General features: G+C 36.0%; 1 protein-coding gene across 2 annotated transcripts in view; it reads left to right on the top strand.

Moving 5' to 3' along the window:
- The window catches only part of cyth3b (cytohesin 3b), a 36,180-nt gene that overhangs the window by 11,237 nt on the left and 7,697 nt on the right, over window positions 1-17,246 (top strand). The window contains exons 1-9 of one of the 2 annotated variants that reach the window (XM_042720936.1): window positions 5,387-5,543; window positions 9,305-9,387; window positions 9,782-9,846; window positions 11,387-11,453; window positions 11,687-11,805; window positions 12,179-12,259; window positions 14,110-14,222; window positions 16,542-16,690; window positions 17,040-17,151. In XM_042720936.1, coding sequence (XP_042576870.1) covers window positions 5,495-5,543; window positions 9,305-9,387; window positions 9,782-9,846; window positions 11,387-11,453; window positions 11,687-11,805; window positions 12,179-12,259; window positions 14,110-14,222; window positions 16,542-16,690; window positions 17,040-17,151 — 838 coding nt within the window. In that variant the 5' untranslated portion in view covers window positions 5,387-5,494. Of the gene's footprint in view, window positions 1-5,386; window positions 5,544-9,304; window positions 9,388-9,781; window positions 9,847-11,386; window positions 11,454-11,686; window positions 11,806-12,178; window positions 12,260-14,109; window positions 14,223-16,541; window positions 16,691-17,039; window positions 17,152-17,246 lie in introns of those variants that run through there. The other variant, XM_042720937.1, reaches the window with a different exon arrangement.

Here is a 17,246-nt window from a genome sequence, read left to right on the forward strand (position 1 = left end):
TATGGTATTCAGGAAGACAGAACTGAGGTTCCTCTGACTCTAGTCTTGTGTAGGGAGGCGTTTGACTATTGATTTATAATCTGGTCCTTATTGCAGGTTTTTCTGGGCAAGATGCACTACTTAGACAGGGAAAGATTAAAGAAACCAACTACAGTTCATTATATATTTGAGGTATGCTATGAGTAGTAACTGATTACATGCTGGATTACGTAATCAGATTCCAAAAGCACTGTAATTGTAAATAGATTTTATTACATTCTAAAATTCTCATAATCAGACTACAGTTGCTTTGTATTTATTACTTGATTAAATATTGGGTTATTTCGAATTGCTGCTATTTTAATGATTGATTTTAATTTGACATTTTATGATTAAAGGATTAGTTCACCCAAAAATTAAAATTCTGTCAATAATTACTTACCCTTGTGTCGTTCCAAACCTAAAATACCTTCAATGAAATCCGAGAGCTCTCTGACCCTCCATAGACCGCAAGGGAACTACCTCGCATGGTACACTCATGAATGGTGGCAGACTGACCCAGAAAAAAATAAATCTTTGAATTACCTTTAACAATGTCCTTATTACCTTTCTGTGCTGTGGTAGGACTAGTGCCAAAAACTATAAAAAAATACCTCATTACCTCTCTGACCAAAACAATACAAAAAATTTAGTTAATGAAAACTATGACGAAAAATGTTCGTTGACAAGCTTTTTTCCAAAAAAAAATATTTTAGAAAAAAAAACAAAAAAAAACTAAGACTAATCAACATGCAATTTCGTTGACGAAATAAGACAAGATTAAAATGTATTCAAAAAAGTAGAAACTTTAACAAAAACCTATTTTTGTCAAAAAAGGAGTCAAAATGTTATTGCGGACTGCTCTACACGCCTTTACTACGTGAGCTTTCATAAGTGCGTTTGTCATATATATATCAAAAACCAGAACCACACCTTCACAATTACAAATATACAATTTTTTGCCAGGTGTTTTGCTTATTTTAAGCAATCTGGCAATCATGCCAACCATGCCAAAAACTAGACTAAAATACTTCAGGTTTTCTTTGACTAAAACAAGACAAAAATGTTGAGACTTTTAGTTGACTAATACTTGACTAAAACTAAATAGGATAAGGTTGACAAAATATGATAAAAACCAACAAGAACATTTAACACGGGATTAAGACTAAAGGTCTCTGCACCCGAAATGTCTCTGAGTCGGAAATTTTCGAGTGTGTTTTTTTGTATTTGAAATCCTAAAAATTCGTCACACACAGAAACCTTGCACACAGAGTCAGATGCGTAGTAATTAATCAGTTGCGAAAAAATTCGCAAAACAGCACTAAATGGAATCTTCAAACAGTGAGAATGATTTTGTTGTCCTCTCGCTTCTTAGAAAAGAAAGGAAATATTGGGTCCATCCAATCCCAATATATAGAGAGAACGGAGAGTTCCCCCTCAGGAGCAGCGGGATTATCCCGGGTGATTCAAAGTTTACTTCAGGATGTCAGTGGATCAGTTTGATGCTTTTGCTAGCTATACTAGAGCCACATATTAAAAAGAAAACCACCAATTTCTGTGAACTCAGTGTGCAAGGATCTATATACAGTGCTTTGTGCTGCGAGACGAAGTGGATGAACTTGACAATCACTATTCTGGATTTTGGAGTTCGCTTGTACGGTGGCTCTGAACTGTCAAAACACCTCTCAAAATGCTTGCTACGGATGCGAAAAATGGAATAAATCGAACCCAATCCAAATTTTTTTATGACAGACTAATATTTCAGAAGGCAGTGTGTAAACGTGATTGACATAACGTGAGGTCGTATGTATTTTTTAACATGCGAAAAATTTTGATGAAATTTTCAGACTCAGTGTGCAATGACGTTAAGACTAAAATTGAAAATAGCTGACAAAATTGACACTAAGGAGGACAACTGCTGTCTATGGAGCGTCAGAGAGCTCTCGGATTTCATTGAAAAAAATCGTAATTTATGTTCCGAAAATGAATGGAGGTCTTACGGGTTTGGAACGACATGAGGGTGAGTAATTAATGACAGAATTTTCATTTTTGGGGAAACTGTCCCTTTAATTATTAGCTTCCCATTAAACTCACAAACCCCCTGCAATTCCTTCACAAACTGTTTGGGAAACCATGATGTAATGTATTGTTTAATGCCCTTAACATTGTTAACAACAACAAATGGAATGTATTTTCTCTCTCCTTGTAGTTTTATATCAATATGGGACAAGATTATCCTGTTTAAATCAATGTGATTAACGAGTCAAAAGTTATCTAAAAGTAATCTAAAGTAGTCAAATTTTTGTCATGTAATTTTGCAAACCCTTGTGTTTTTTATCTAAATCCATATTTCAGTGCAATCATCCTCAAGTCTGTGGAATAAATCTGAAATCTGGCATACATTTTAATACAACATGGAATAAACTGATAGATATTTTGATTTCTTGCCACTAATAAAAATCTGCAGACTGCTACTTTGCCAACATGACTTTAATTCCTTGTGTCCTGATATGGTTTTAATTTTCCAGTCAGGAAAGTCTTTATGTGCAAGATGCATCAGAAGGAACGTGAATGGAAAGACCAATTTTAAAGTGACTTAGATTTAGTTACATCATTTGTATTTCTTCTAAAAGACTTGACACAATGTTGAGGAAAAAGTTGTCAGCTAGTCCATCTCACTTCCAGCAGTTTCACAGTGAAGCGTCTGTTAATCTAATGGCACACTTGCATATTTATCTAGTTATAGCTAGTAGGATGCAGATATGGAAGCTCACGGAGCCAATGCTGATGCTTTATGCAGCTGTTCTGAGCTTAAACTTTACTCACATTATTAACCCAGATGCTGCAAGTGAGGACTAAACCAGCACAAGAAATCAGATGCAAGCAAACCACTAATTATATGAGAAACAGCACAGAGCCTCTGCCAAAAATACTAATCTAATTTGTGAACGGGAGCATGACACAGGATGAGCTAAAAATAGGGGCATCAGGATATTTTCCCATCTGCTAAAGGAAAAGGAAGCTTTCTTTTTTAAATCTTTTTCAAAATGGACTCAAGATGTCAGCGTGAAATGCAGGCGAAGAATAAGGCATTGTGAGGGTGCGAGGTTTCTTCTAGAGTGAGGTTTTATTGAGTTACGTGTGGAGTGGGTGAATTCAATCAACTTGGAGGTTTTGTTTGTGTTTCGTTTTGAAATATTTGAAGCACCTTAAGGAGATACACACTGCGGTGCCTTTTGTTTCTGTGGGTACTGTGAAAAAAACAACAACTTATTAATACAGAGCAGAGATGCAGATTGTAAAATCAGCTTCACGGCAGGAATGGGTCAAAACTGTTGTGTTTGCTAAGTCAAGCATCACTGTCACAATTGCTTGAAGTTAGGGTTAGTGATTTAAACAAACTCCTAACCCTAAGGACTTCAGCCGTCCCGCACCATTTGTGCTGCAGACATGAATGATATTCCATTGCCTCTTTGCTGAAATTGATGCTGAAACTTTTCCTTCTGATCAACAACAAAAAAAGAGTCAGGATAACATGTTTTCTTTGTGTCAGATGGCTTTCCCAGACTAATGATCTGTGCAGATTCACATATGGCAGTAACAGAGGCTGGAGGATCATCACCAGAATGAGCAAAACTCCATATCTTTTCATCAGATTTAGCAGATTTAGTTGTTAAGGCTTTTGGGCTTGTAAACGGTTCATTGCTCGTTCTAGCCCATAAGGGAATGGCCCATGGGCAAGTGACATTATGCTTTTGATCAAGACGCTAACACAAGCTAAATAAACATACTTCTTATATAGCTGTCCTCACGCAAAACACCATTCTTCGCCACAGTTGTAACTCAGCGGAACTGAAATTGTTCAAAATGTAATAGTAAACACTATCAAATATCCTGCTATTGAGTGAAGACTCTTAATTAACAGTAAATATAGTGTTCTGAATATTGATAAGTGTAAACATTATAATCAATATGTTTTCTTTAGACACAAGCCAAAATGCTACTGAATGTAGGTCAGTATAATGTCAATATAATTTGGCTTTTTACAACTTAATTTCACTATAAACAAAAGCTAAATTAGCTATAATATAGTAGAATTTTCATCAAGAGAAAACTAAAAACATTTTGTTTGTCAATATTTGGTTTGCTGTAAATAAAAATGACTTTGAATAACCTTAAGGTCACTTTCTTTTAAGGTCCTATTCTCGCATTAACAAACCCTTAACTACAACTTTTCGCTCAATGACCTCCTAATTTGCTGTTTATTAATAGTTAGTAAGTTTAGGTATTGGGTAGGATTAGGGATGTAGAACATGGTCATGCAGAATATGTGCTTTATAAAAACTAATAAACAGCCAATATGTTAATAATAGGCATGTTATTAAGCAACTAGTTAATATAGCGAGAATTGGTCCCTATACTAAAGTGTTACCAAAACTGTATTTAAACAAAATTTTAAATTTTATCTTATCTTATTTATTTATTTTTATAGAGACCATTATTTGCTTTTAGACAAACTAAACAAAGTTTTTCAATTAGACCAAAAAATGCATTTTAAATAAGTGACAAGGCAATTTCACAGTTATTTTGCTTGTCTGTTTGTTCGTAGTGAGTTCATGGTGCAGTCCTGGAAACAAACTTAACTTGCCCTTGTTGTGTGGCTATAAATAAAGTTTGTGACTCATTGTTGAAACCAGCTCAGATTAGGGGCCACTCCCAGTTCTGTGTAAACAGTCCCATTATGTCAAGTTAAATTGATGATATCAAACAATAGTGAACAATTGTGTCAGTACAAAAAAAAAAGTAATGAGGTCGCATCACAATTAACAATAACGTAACATAATTTCAGCTACAGTGACTACATACAATAACAGAAAACCTTCCCAAGTTTTGCTTCCCCCTGAAAAACGTGACCATATTATGGTTTAGTTGTTACATTTTGCTATGTGTCTGCTGGGGTGTTGTGGGAGGTTGCCAGAGTGTATTGCTGTACTATAACTACATTTGCTCTAGTGTGTACTGAACATTGTTAGCATGTTACTGTGCGATTGCTGGGATATTCTAGGTGGTTGCTTGGCTGTTATACAGTAGGACATTAGGGGTGCGAAAAATTTATACTTCCTTAAACAGCAGTAAATCTAAATACAAAGCAGATTGTCTTAAAACTTAATAACCATGAATGTCTCATGCAACATTTTAACAAACTCAACAAACACTTCCTGATGAAACTTGACCTTGGTAAATATATGGTGAGTTTTACCATCAAACTGAACACTCATGATGATTGAATGCATCATGAGTCTGATGTGGTTTTAGAGCAGAGGTGGTTGAACTGGTTTTACCTGAACAGTTGGTCTGTATAAGTATGCAAACTATGTTTTGAGAGCAGCGACACATCGTGCCTGTATCTGCACTACTTCAGTTTCCCCGGGGAAATCATTCTTCTGACAGTTTCCAATGTGGTCTGCTTTGAGGAATGACTACCATGCCGCATGAAGAACAACAGATATGGGAAGAGAGTGATGGTACGTACCGCATATATTGTGAGAATTAAGATGGAAGATGTTGTGCTGTGAACTATGTTTTTTTTTTTTGGTGGAAATGTGAGGTGTAAGTGGGTTACAGCATGATAAGGCAGCTCTGTGTTTGTGTGGTTGCTATTGTTATGTGCTGTAAGTCGTCTAATCTGCACTGCAGATGGGCAGAGACATCCTCTCTATTGTCCCGAGGCAGTCCTGGACAATATCAGGATGTCAATCCAAGACTTTTCTTCATTAGATGTTTCCAGATTCCACAAGGACGTTTCTCTTTTAAGCTGAAGTGTCTTTTTCATATCCCAGCTGAAGCAACTATAAGTAACCCACTGGTACTGTAGGTTGATTCTCTAAAACTTGTAAACACTAGCTATGTTTCCATCCAAAGATTCAAATAAAAAATTGTGCGCAAAACTGGAATATCGTATAAAACATTTGTGAATAAAGCAGCGTTTCCATCCAACGAACAAAGAGAACAAAATGTTGGGCGAATGTTGGGTGAATGTTGGGCGGAACTGAGTGTGGTGGCTGTCGAAAGTGTTTTTGTGCTTGGATTTGAGGAGAGCACAGCATTATGCAAGCTTTAAGCAGCCTTAGCAGTCACAAGACTGCTAATATTTGAGTCTGGATGCGATAATCATCTTACTGATCGATTGGTTCACCTTTTGATCCCTTGTTGGTGTGTTGTTCATGAGAGGCAGGGAATGAAATGGATGATGGAAATGAGGTTTATTCATATGTAGATCTGTCTTGTGTCCATACACTGCATGTCTGTGTCCAGCGGATCATTACCAAACAGTCACAACCATAATCAAAAAATAAAAAAAACAAATAATTTTTGCCAACCAAACAAACACCACCAAAAATAAAGAGTGTTGTGAAACAAAAATTTAATCTCACAATTCTGACATTTTTTTTTTATATTTGTTCTTTCTTTATATCATAAAATTACTGAAAAGAAAAAAAAAGTCAAAATTGCGAGATGTAAACTCTCAGTTGTGAGAAAATCGGAATTGTGACAGGTTTGCAAAACGGCTTGTTTGTAGAGCTGCCCAATAATTAAATGTGGTTATATATCAACATGACTAGAAAATAATAAAAATTATTATTATTATGATTAAAATATTCAGTAATAAAATATAAAACAAAATAAGAACTATTGCTGTCATAATAACACTAATTTACTGTAAAATAAAAAAATCATATAATATTAACAGTTATTTTATTTTATTTTATTTTACAATGCTTTTAATATATTGTTGGGCAGTGATATAGCCAAGCAGTTGCCTTGACACTAAATCTCTTCACTTTCAAACATTAAACCAGCAGGCTTTTATTTATAAAACTACAGGGAATCGTTATAGTTTCTCCTTTGCTGGCAACAGGGTTTATAAACATTTCTTATTACAAATTTGGTGAAATGGGTGGTGCACATTGCATTTTCAATTGTACTTTATAAGTGACCCAAACTCAAAGGAGGTGGAGCAGCATTTGTTGCAGACTGAACCGCTCTGAGGCACAGTTCACCATATCGGCATATTGAATTTATTTCAGTTTATTTGGTTGAAAATCACATAGAAAATAATTTGAGGTTCCACTCACATCCGTAGCACAAAGAGTGCAGGCCAAGTTCCATGCAAATATTTAATAATTAGGGTTAGGAGTTAGTTGAGTAAACACCACTAATAAGTGCAGGTCTTAATGATGCACTGGCTGTATTGTGCTTGAACTGACATATATAATGGTATTTAAATTCACACACTTGACACGCCAACGTCACAATAAAGGAAGCATATTTTTTCGCACGCAAGTTTCCTGTTCCCCTTGTTGGGTTATAGGTCATGTTTAATGCATTAGAGCCACAGTGATATCAAATTACCCTGTGCTTCCTGTGTGTGGGGGTTTGTCACTGAGACCAATAGGCCAACAATCGAAGACATTTGCCTCTTTTATTCCAGCATGGGATGATGTAGGATTTCTGTGCTGTAGACGTAGGTTTGCCTGTGGGGGATTGCTCAATAAATGCTGCTTTATGCACGCTGTCAAAGAGAACCCAGAAACCATTGTGTGCAGCCAGGACATGGTTAGTGTCATCATTTTTTTCTTTATGGAAAACATTCATTGTTTCCATGAACCCTTGTTTTCCGAGTTCTCCGTAGCTGCAGTCACCCCACTATAGACGTCCCAGGCCATCTGAAAGCTTTGAACTAATGTTCAGTATCTTTTCATGGTTTTTGGCCTAGAAAGGGTTTTAGCAATTGACAACTGAATGTGAAGTGAAAATGGGAGATGAAATTCAAAGCAGCTTAGTGGAGTGATGCAGATGGGATTTCTCTTCCCAAGCAATGGATACAGGAAGCTGGCGAGCGCTACAATCTGCTCCAGCAGAAATACTGAAGTGACCTACTTCCTCTGGCTGCTGAATGAATCCCAACCATCTTCATGCAGAATCTGAGGAGCCTGATGGTGAACTCAAACACTGCTAGTGTTTGCTTTCACACATTTTCTGCTTTAATACTTTTTGTCCAAATGATTTAACCAATATTTCATTGTCATATTCATTTTAGTCTGTTGCCAGACTGGAATGCCGTATAATTGCAGTTGACAATAATGTACAAAGTAGTGAACATGAAAATCAGACATTGCATAAAAGAGTATCCTAAAGCTTCATTTTCATGTATTACAGATAACACAGAACAATTACTTTAAGACCTCTTTCAATAGAAACAGCTGCAGTTAGCTAAAAGAATCAAAGATTCAAAACCTCTTTCAAAGAAAGTCTGTTCACTCGGCAGCCATATTTGCAATGTCTCCATACAGCTATTTTGGGCATCCAAGACCAAATACTATCTGCTTGAATGGGGAAATCCTGATAAATGAAATAAATATATGATCAGCTATTACATATTTCAAATAAGCAACAAAATCTGACATGAACTGCCCCATAAACATTTGTTATTCATAAGTAATGTGAATTTTTGTGTATCGAAAGTATTTGAAAGAATGCAGAAGCTGTTCACTTCTGGGAATTGGGGAATTTGACTTCCTCCATGAAGCTTCAAGAACAGGTCCTGCTGAGAAAACAAACAAACAAACAAAAACAGAAACAATCAAAGAAATTCTAATGGTTTCCACTACAAATGTCAAACATTACAAGCAATCAACTATTAACCATTAAACCCATTAAAAATGGTTTCCTTTAGTGTGTTTTGGGCCATATTCCATTAAGATTTATTGCTGTACTATCAGATCACCAAAGACTTTTATAGTTTTTATTAAAACCAATTACCATTTTAACCAGTAAAACCATTATAAATTATGTGATGGTTTCTATTGTCTGATTCACTTTTCTGCCAAGTTTAGATCCAAACATGATCAAACTCACCTGTAACTTTATAGTAATCTTTTTGATTGGTTCAGGTGTATTTGAGTAGTGTTGGAGCTAAACTCTGCAGGAAAGTAGACCTTGAAGGATTGTGCCTGCCCTAGCTTTTCAGATTGTTCATATGTCCCTGGCTCTTTTTACGGCTATACTCATCAGAAGTCTGAGAAGAATATTTATGGAGGATCTCTCGTTTTATGGCAAAGAATGTCTCAGTAATTCACATAAAGTCTGGAAATGCTGAGTATGCTGAGGGAAACATCTGACCCACATTATTGCTGATTTGAATATGTTATGCTCTTCAATGTTAAAACAACCAGTGCTCATATAAACACATTTACAGTTGTCCTACACTTGTGTTTTGTTACAGTCCCTGAAGATCTGTCCTTAGAGGAGAAAGACGAGCTGTCCAACATACGACGCAGGAAAAAAGAACTGCTGGATGATATTGAGGTGAGAATGTAGTCGAAAGAAAGAGAATTTGATAATAATAATAGTTCATTTTATATTAGATAAAATAATTATCAAATTAATTGTATTATCCATTGCTTTTCGTAATTCCTCTGTAGTGAGCTGCCATTGCGTTGTGAACATAACCTTTATTTTTCTTCATTGAATGCAACATGAAAAGCACCTTGTTTGGTTTTCTCTGGTTAAATAGCTTTAGAACATTGTAAAATGCATTTGGCAAACAGTTTCATCCAAAGAAACTTACATTGTATTCATGTTCCACATTTTTTCGTGGGAATCGAACCCATGACCTTGGTGTTGTTAGCAGAATGCTGTATTATTTGGGTTACTGGAGTGTCATAGGGTTTACTGTTTAATGGGAGTCTCTGTTTTACAGCGGCTGAAGTTTGAGATCGCTGAAGTGATGACAGAAATCGAGCAGCTCACGTGTGTGGGCGAGAGGTGAGTTACGAGAGACTGAAATGTTTCCTTTTCATCACAGGCCAACTGAAGCTCATTTAGATTTGCACCTGTCTCTCTTTTGTCTGAGGGTCCTCACTGATCTGTCCTCTTCTAAACATTCATTAAGCACTCTATTCACAATGTGTCATCTGGTTGAAAGGTCATCACCGCTCACCTGAGGAGAGGACATGTCTGCTATGTGTGCTTATGTGTTTTATTGTCCTTACAGGAATACAGATTGACTCAGAGTGAGGAGAGGGATGTTGAATATCCATCATTCAGTAGTGCTAAGTGTTTAGAGTTTAAGGCATCATAAGGAATATATTTTTTGTTGATTTAATGAGATAAAAGGTGATGAGTACATCTTATGTTCTGTTTATGACATTGATGCTTATTGGTTGTTCAGAAACGTAGATAATATAGAATAGATTCTGTTAGGTAAGTGTATATTTTCAATGAAAAAACTCCTAATTTGCTCCTTATTAATAGTTAGCAATATAGTTGTTAAGTTTAGGTATGGGGTAGGATTAAGGGATCTAGAATATGATCATGCATTGCAGAATTAATTAATATAATTACTAATAAATAGCCAATATGCTAGTAATGTGTATGCTAATAAGCAGCTATAGTTAATAGTGAGAACTGGTCCTTAAAATAAAGTGTTACCATTTTTTTTTACTTAAAGATTAGTCTTGAGACAAAATGTGTTCACTCTAAAAAAAGACAGAGCCTTCATTGAGTCAAGGAATGCCATACAGTCAATAACACCAAAGCCTTATGATAAGAGTAAAACTGGTAAAGTTCAATATGTAAATCTGTTGTTGTGTAGCACCTGCAGCTTTGCTGATCCTCGTAAAGGATGCAAGATTCGATACTAATGGCTGAGCTTTGTATTTAGCAATATGACGGATCATTTCATTGCAGCTGATTTTAGTGCAGATTGTTTAATGAATATGTCACAATGTAACGCAGCTTTGCAAAAAGGCTGTTATTGAAGAATGCAGCGGTTAAATCTATATTTGACATATCATCACATAAGTAGACCCACATTTTCTGCACCATTTTTTTTCTGGGAAAATCAGCAGAATTCTGTGGACTTTAAGCATGCAAAACTCTGCTAAACAAATCTAAAAGTATTGCACTCTTATTGGTAGCTAAATATTTTAAACTGTAAGCATTTTATAAACAAAGATGTAAGTGTGAGGGATACAGTGAACTTTGTGAATGAAGGTCATCTTGTGTGCACAGATGGTGTTTACATAGACTTCTTAAAAGCACAGACTAACAGTCGTTGTAACAGTCAAGAAAAATGTAACTAAATGATATTTAAGATTATTATAAGTGGACCTCACTGGGAAATTAAAATAAGTTAAATCAACAACTGCTTGTGACAATAAGCACAGGACTGTTATTTTTAAAAATAAGTGTAGTTATTGTTTTGAACTCAGTTTACTTCATACGTTGTATCTGCAGGCAAATCATACAAGAGGTTCTTTGTCTGCCTTCATCCTTATTAAGACATATTTACTTCCATTTGCAGCAAAACAACACAGAGAAACAAACAAATTGCAATGGGAAGAAAGAAATTCAACATGGACCCCAAAAAAGTAAGTTTCATTTTTACTGTCCGTTCTACAGTGACCCAGATATTTGAAAATCTTCACAGATGTCAAATATGTTAACATGTTTATAAAGCTTTTAACCTTTAATTTATAGTATCTGTACAGAGCGCTCAACATTTTCCCTGACATACTGTATCACATTTGGAAATTTTCCACATAATTTCTCTGACATTTATAGGGTTGATCCTAAAATCCTTTTTAAATAAAATTCCTTGTAGGGGATCCAGTTTCTGCTGGAGAACGACCTCCTGCAACAGACCCCTGAAGACATCGCTCAGTTCCTCTATAAAGGCGAAGGCTTGAACAAAACTGTTATCGGGGATTACTTGGGGGAACGGTAACCCTTTACTTCATTCGTGTGGTTTTTTAACCTTGTTTATTCAGTGAATGTCAGTTGCGCCGTGAGAGATATGTGCCTGATTCATCACAAAAATCCTACGGAAATTGATTGTCTGGGTTTAGTGAGCAAAACAGCAGCAGTGAAATGCAACATGTGTGCCTCTGAGGGAAATAGACCACCTCTTGGGATGTGACTTGTCAAAACAACAGGATATCTTGAAGCATAGCTATAGATACAAACAGACGCAGCCCACAAATGCTGCTGAACATCTTGAAGGATCTTAAAAATCTACTTTTTTAAAGACAAGCAATCAATCTTTCTTTGCAGAAAGTAACCATTTCTCCTGTGTGTGGTTGTTGTTTTCTCATAGGGATGAATTCAACATCAAAGTGCTCCAGGCTTTCGTAGAGCTCCATGAATTTGCCGACCTCAACCTCGTCCAGGCTCTGAGGTGGGAGAAGCTTCTCATTCTTCCTCAAAAACTGCATACATGCCTCATTTCTAGACAGGTCGAAATATAGAGGACTTTTGGCTTAGAATTATCCCAGTAGTGCAATAATTAACTGGTTTCTACTCCAAAATCATAACACTCTTAAAAATAAAGGTGCTTCACGATGCCATAGAAGAACCTTTTTTGTCTAAAGAACCTTTCTGTTTTACAAAAGGTTCTCTGTGGCGAAATAAGGATCTTCAGATTATAAAAAGGTAAGAAAGAGATGGCTCTTGAAAGAACCTTTGACTGTGGAACCTAAAATGGTTCTTGTATGGCATCGCTGTGAAGAACCTTTTAAGCACCTTTATTTTTAAGACTGAAGATCAGACTATTACTTTTTTTTAGACTTTTTAATAATATAAATTTGGTCACACTTTATTTTAAGGTCTAATTCTCGTGAACCATTTACTATGCCTTTGCCTCAATAAACTCCTAATTTGCTGTTTATTAATAGTTAGTAAGGTAGTTGTTAAGTTTATGTATTGAGCAGGATTAGGGATGTAGAATATTGTCATGCAGAATAGGTGCTTTAATAGTACTAATAAACAGCCAGTATGCTAGTAATGTGCATGCTAATAAGCAATTAATTAATAGTGAGAATTGGTCCCTATACTTAAGTGTTACCATACATTTTAACAGTGTTGGGCAGTAACACATTACTTAGTTACACGTTACTCTAATTTGATTACTTTTTTAGTAACGGAGTAATTTAATGCGTTATAATTTTCAAAAAAGTAATAAGAGTATAGTAACAAGCCGAAGTCTCTATATGTTACTGCTGTGTTACATTGCTGACAGAATGCAGTGTTTTATAATCTAAAGATTGTAAAAAGCATGTAGCATACACACTGTAGAGCCAACTTAAAATAGATCAGAGACCTGCTAGACACTCATGCAAGAGAAAAATGCAAGAGAATAAAATGATCACGGGACTCCCGCAAAATAGATCTAAACATAAAATATCTAAAACAAATAAATTGTTATTCATCTATTGCACAAAAGCAACATGAACTAATATAAAATATAAATGATTAACAGGTGCAAGCTTATGCAGAGTTCCATTTAGGCTATAACATGTGTCTGCAGCGTTGAGCAATGCTGTGCTGAAATTTACGTACTCACGAATCCTCATTATAACACGAATTGAAGACATTATAAAGGATTCATTATGCATATATTTATTGTGTTATAACAGAGATTTGTGAGATTGTGATGAACTGAGATGTCTTTTAGAGATTATAAATGCAGCGATTTTTGCTTGCATTCTTTCAAACCATGCACGCAGCAGCCGCTTGCTTTAGTTAATGTTGTGTTGTGAATGTTGATGTTTTAATAACAAATATTTATCGGGGGCGTGTATGCTGATATTTCATACATTTCATGGAGAAAAAAGTTACTAGTAATGTAACTAATTACTAATTACTTTTGAAATAAAGTAATCAGAACAGTAACATGATTACTTTTAAAAGGAGTAATCAATAATTAGTAATTTGATTAAATTTTCAGAGTAACTTGCCCAACACTGCATTTTAATAATGTATTTGTTTTACATTGTGACATTTTAATGGCAATTAAAAAAAATAAAGTTAATGCCAAAATATTGATTACTGCAATATAAAAGAAATTGTGAATAAATTATATTGTAAAGAATTTATATATATGTACTATTTATGCTTCTACCATTTTGACTATGATTAAAAATACAGTAAAAAAAAAAAAAAAATAGTTTGATTTTGTGTAAATGTGACCTGGACTTGTTTAGATTCACTAGTGAATGATTTTATAATGGATTTGTTCTCTCCACACAGGCAGTTTCTCTGGAGTTTCAGACTTCCTGGTGAGGCCCAGAAGATTGACAGAATGATGGAGGCGTTTGCGTCCCGGTACTGCCAGTGCAACCCGGGAGTCTTTCAGTCCACAGGTCAGACATGTGCAAAACGGCCTGTGTCCATACTAAAACAATAAAGCAATAAGCCCCGTGAAGCTGTGGTTTACAGTGAATTTATAACAGCTAAGACGCAACGCGAAGCCCCCTTAAATAAAAGTCAAGTCACCTTTATTTATATAGCGCTTTAAACAAAACAGATTGTGTCAAAGCAACTGAACAACATTAATTAGGAAAACTCAATAATGTCAATAATGCAAAATGACAGTTAAAGGCAGTTCATCATTGAATTCAGTGATGTCATCATGCAGCTCCGTTCAGTTTAAAATAGTATCTGTGCAATAATTTGCAATCAAGTCAACGATATCGCTGTAAATGAAGTGTCCCCAACTAAGCAAGCCAGAGGCGACAGCGGCAAGGAACCAAAACTCCATCAGTGACAGAATGGAGAAAAAACCTTGGGGAGAAACCAGCCTCAGTCGGGGGGCCAGTTCTCCTCTGACCAGACGAAACCAGCAGTTCAATTCCAGGCTGCAGCAAAGTCAGGTTGTGCAGAGGACTCAACTGGTTTCCTGTGGTCTTGTCCCGTGGGTCGTCTGAGACAAGGTCTTTACAGGGGATCTGTCTCTGGGGCTCTAGTTGTCCTGGTCTCCACTGTCTTTCAGGGCTGTAGAGGTCCTTTCTAGGACACGTACTGGATACGTACTGGATCCGGGTGACTGCAGTGACCATCTGACCTGGATACAGACTGGATCTGGTGGCTACGGTGACCTCAGAATAAGAGAGAAACAGACTAATATTAACGTAGATGCCAGTCTCAAATTCAGTGTAAACCACGGCTTCACAGGGCTTATTGCTTTTATAAAACAGTTATTCCATATATGTAGTAAGGTTTCACAAAATAAAAAAGAGCAAATAAAGTATAATGATATAAATAAAAACAGTATTCTTCCACCAAACAATGCAGTTCCTCAGAATCAGTTGCGGTTGCAACAAAGTGGTTTCCGAGCAACACACAAAAGTAAACAATGGTGTATGTTTGTAGAGTAATTTACAACAGCTTTGAAAGGAGCTTCTCAGCCAATCAGAATCAAAGAACTATCTGTTTTATAAACCTTCTTTCTGTCCTGACTCTATTTCACAGAGAGATGTTTGTCAAAAAACGTCAGGCCCAAAACATGCTCGGTCAAATCTGCATGTTTTTCCTTAGATTTATCTTATAAATCTCAAGTCTGCAGAAAAGCTCATGCCAGTTATCAGATCACAGCTGATAGATTATGTTATTCTGAAATGAATGGTTGGTTTGATGGTGATGGTGTTATGTCTGTTAGTGTCGCACAGACTCTCAGGCTGAGTTTAATGCTGGATCTGAATACTGGCAGAACAGACACTTGTTTAATGTTAAGAGCTCATGTCATGATGTGTTTAGAGAGTAAACAGTGGCTGTGGTGTACTGAAGCTGTAAGAGAACAGCTCAGTCTCACCACACCAGTAACTCACACCCACGCTTATGTCAGGGTTTGGCTCTAAAGTAATACTAAGAATTTTTTTTTTTTGGACTCGCTTCAATTTTCAGAATATCAGGGTGAAAGAAGTTTAGTATTCTAGTGTTGCATGATCCTTCATGAATCATAGTAATATGCTGATTTGTTGCTCAGTTATTAACATTTCATATTATTTTCAATGTTGAAAACTGTTTTTTTTTTCATGCTTCCTTTTTTGTGGAAACTGTCTGGAGTCAGTAAAATATAAAATGAAAGAAAAAAAGAAAATAATAGCAAAAATGATGGCAAAGACATTTATAAAAAATATTATCGTTTCCACAGCAAAACCTGCATTCAACAGTAATACAGTAAGAACCATTATTAACTGAGCAGCAAATCAGCGTATTAGAATGATTTCTGAAGGATCATGTGGTGTAATTATGCTGAAAATTCAGCTTTAAATCACAGGAATAAATTCAATTTTAAAATAGTTTAAAATAGTTAACAGTTATAAGAGTATTACTGTTTTTGTTGTATTTTTGATTAAACAAATGTAGCCTTGGTGAACATAAAAAAGACTTCTTTCAAAACCATAAAAATTCTTAAAGATTCTAAACCTTTGACGATTAGTATATCAGATATATCTTTATGTGATGTTGTGTATTTACTAATAATCATTATTATTTTTAGCCTCTTAATACTAGGACACTATTATTATTGCTGTTTATGGAGTGAAGGGCTGATACAGACATATGTTTTGTTGTTGTTGTTTTGTTTTTTTTACAGATATGTCTCATACTTTAGACAAATAATGTGTGGTATTGTAGTCAATGTAGTTATTGAGTTTTGTATCTGTTTTTTGTCTTTGCAGACACATGTTATGTCCTGTCCTTTGCCATCATTATGTTAAACACAAGTCTTCACAATCCTAATGTCCGGGACAAACCCGCCGTAGAGCGCTTCATCTCCATGAACAGAGGCATTAATGACGGAGGAGACCTGCCAGAGGAGTTGCTCCGGGTAACAGCCGCTCACTGGATCTCTGATTGCTAATGCTCTAATGCTGAAATTACAGACTAAGCCAATAATGAATAATGATATAACACAACATAACATATAAACTAGCTGAAGTAAGAATTTCTGCTGGAAAAGCCCAGTTTGGTGGCCAAGCACTAACTGCAAGGAATTGACTTACTCTCCTCTTTCTTCTTCCTCTCTCACTTTCCATATGACTGACTTTAAACCTCAGATCTGATCATAATTAATACAGCAGCAGCCATAGGACTGCTTTAAATGTTTTACAGAGGTAGACGTGCAAATATGCTCATCTGCGTCCATTATGAGCACTAATGTCCCTTCTCTCTCCCAGAACCTGTACGAGAGCATCAAGAGCGAGCCCTTCAAAATCCCTGAAGATGATGGCAACGACCTCACACACACGTTCTTCAACCCGGACCGAGAGGGCTGGCTGCTCAAGTTAGGTCAGTCCCTTCGCCCTGATATATTCTGCCGAGATGTGGTCTGTTAGAGTCTGTAGGTGGTGTCAGGGAAAGCTGTGAACACAGTGCTGCTCATT

This window comes from Cyprinus carpio, chromosome B3, assembly GCF_018340385.1.
Source record: "Cyprinus carpio isolate SPL01 chromosome B3, ASM1834038v1, whole genome shotgun sequence".
NCBI lineage: Eukaryota > Metazoa > Chordata > Actinopteri > Cypriniformes > Cyprinidae > Cyprinus > Cyprinus carpio.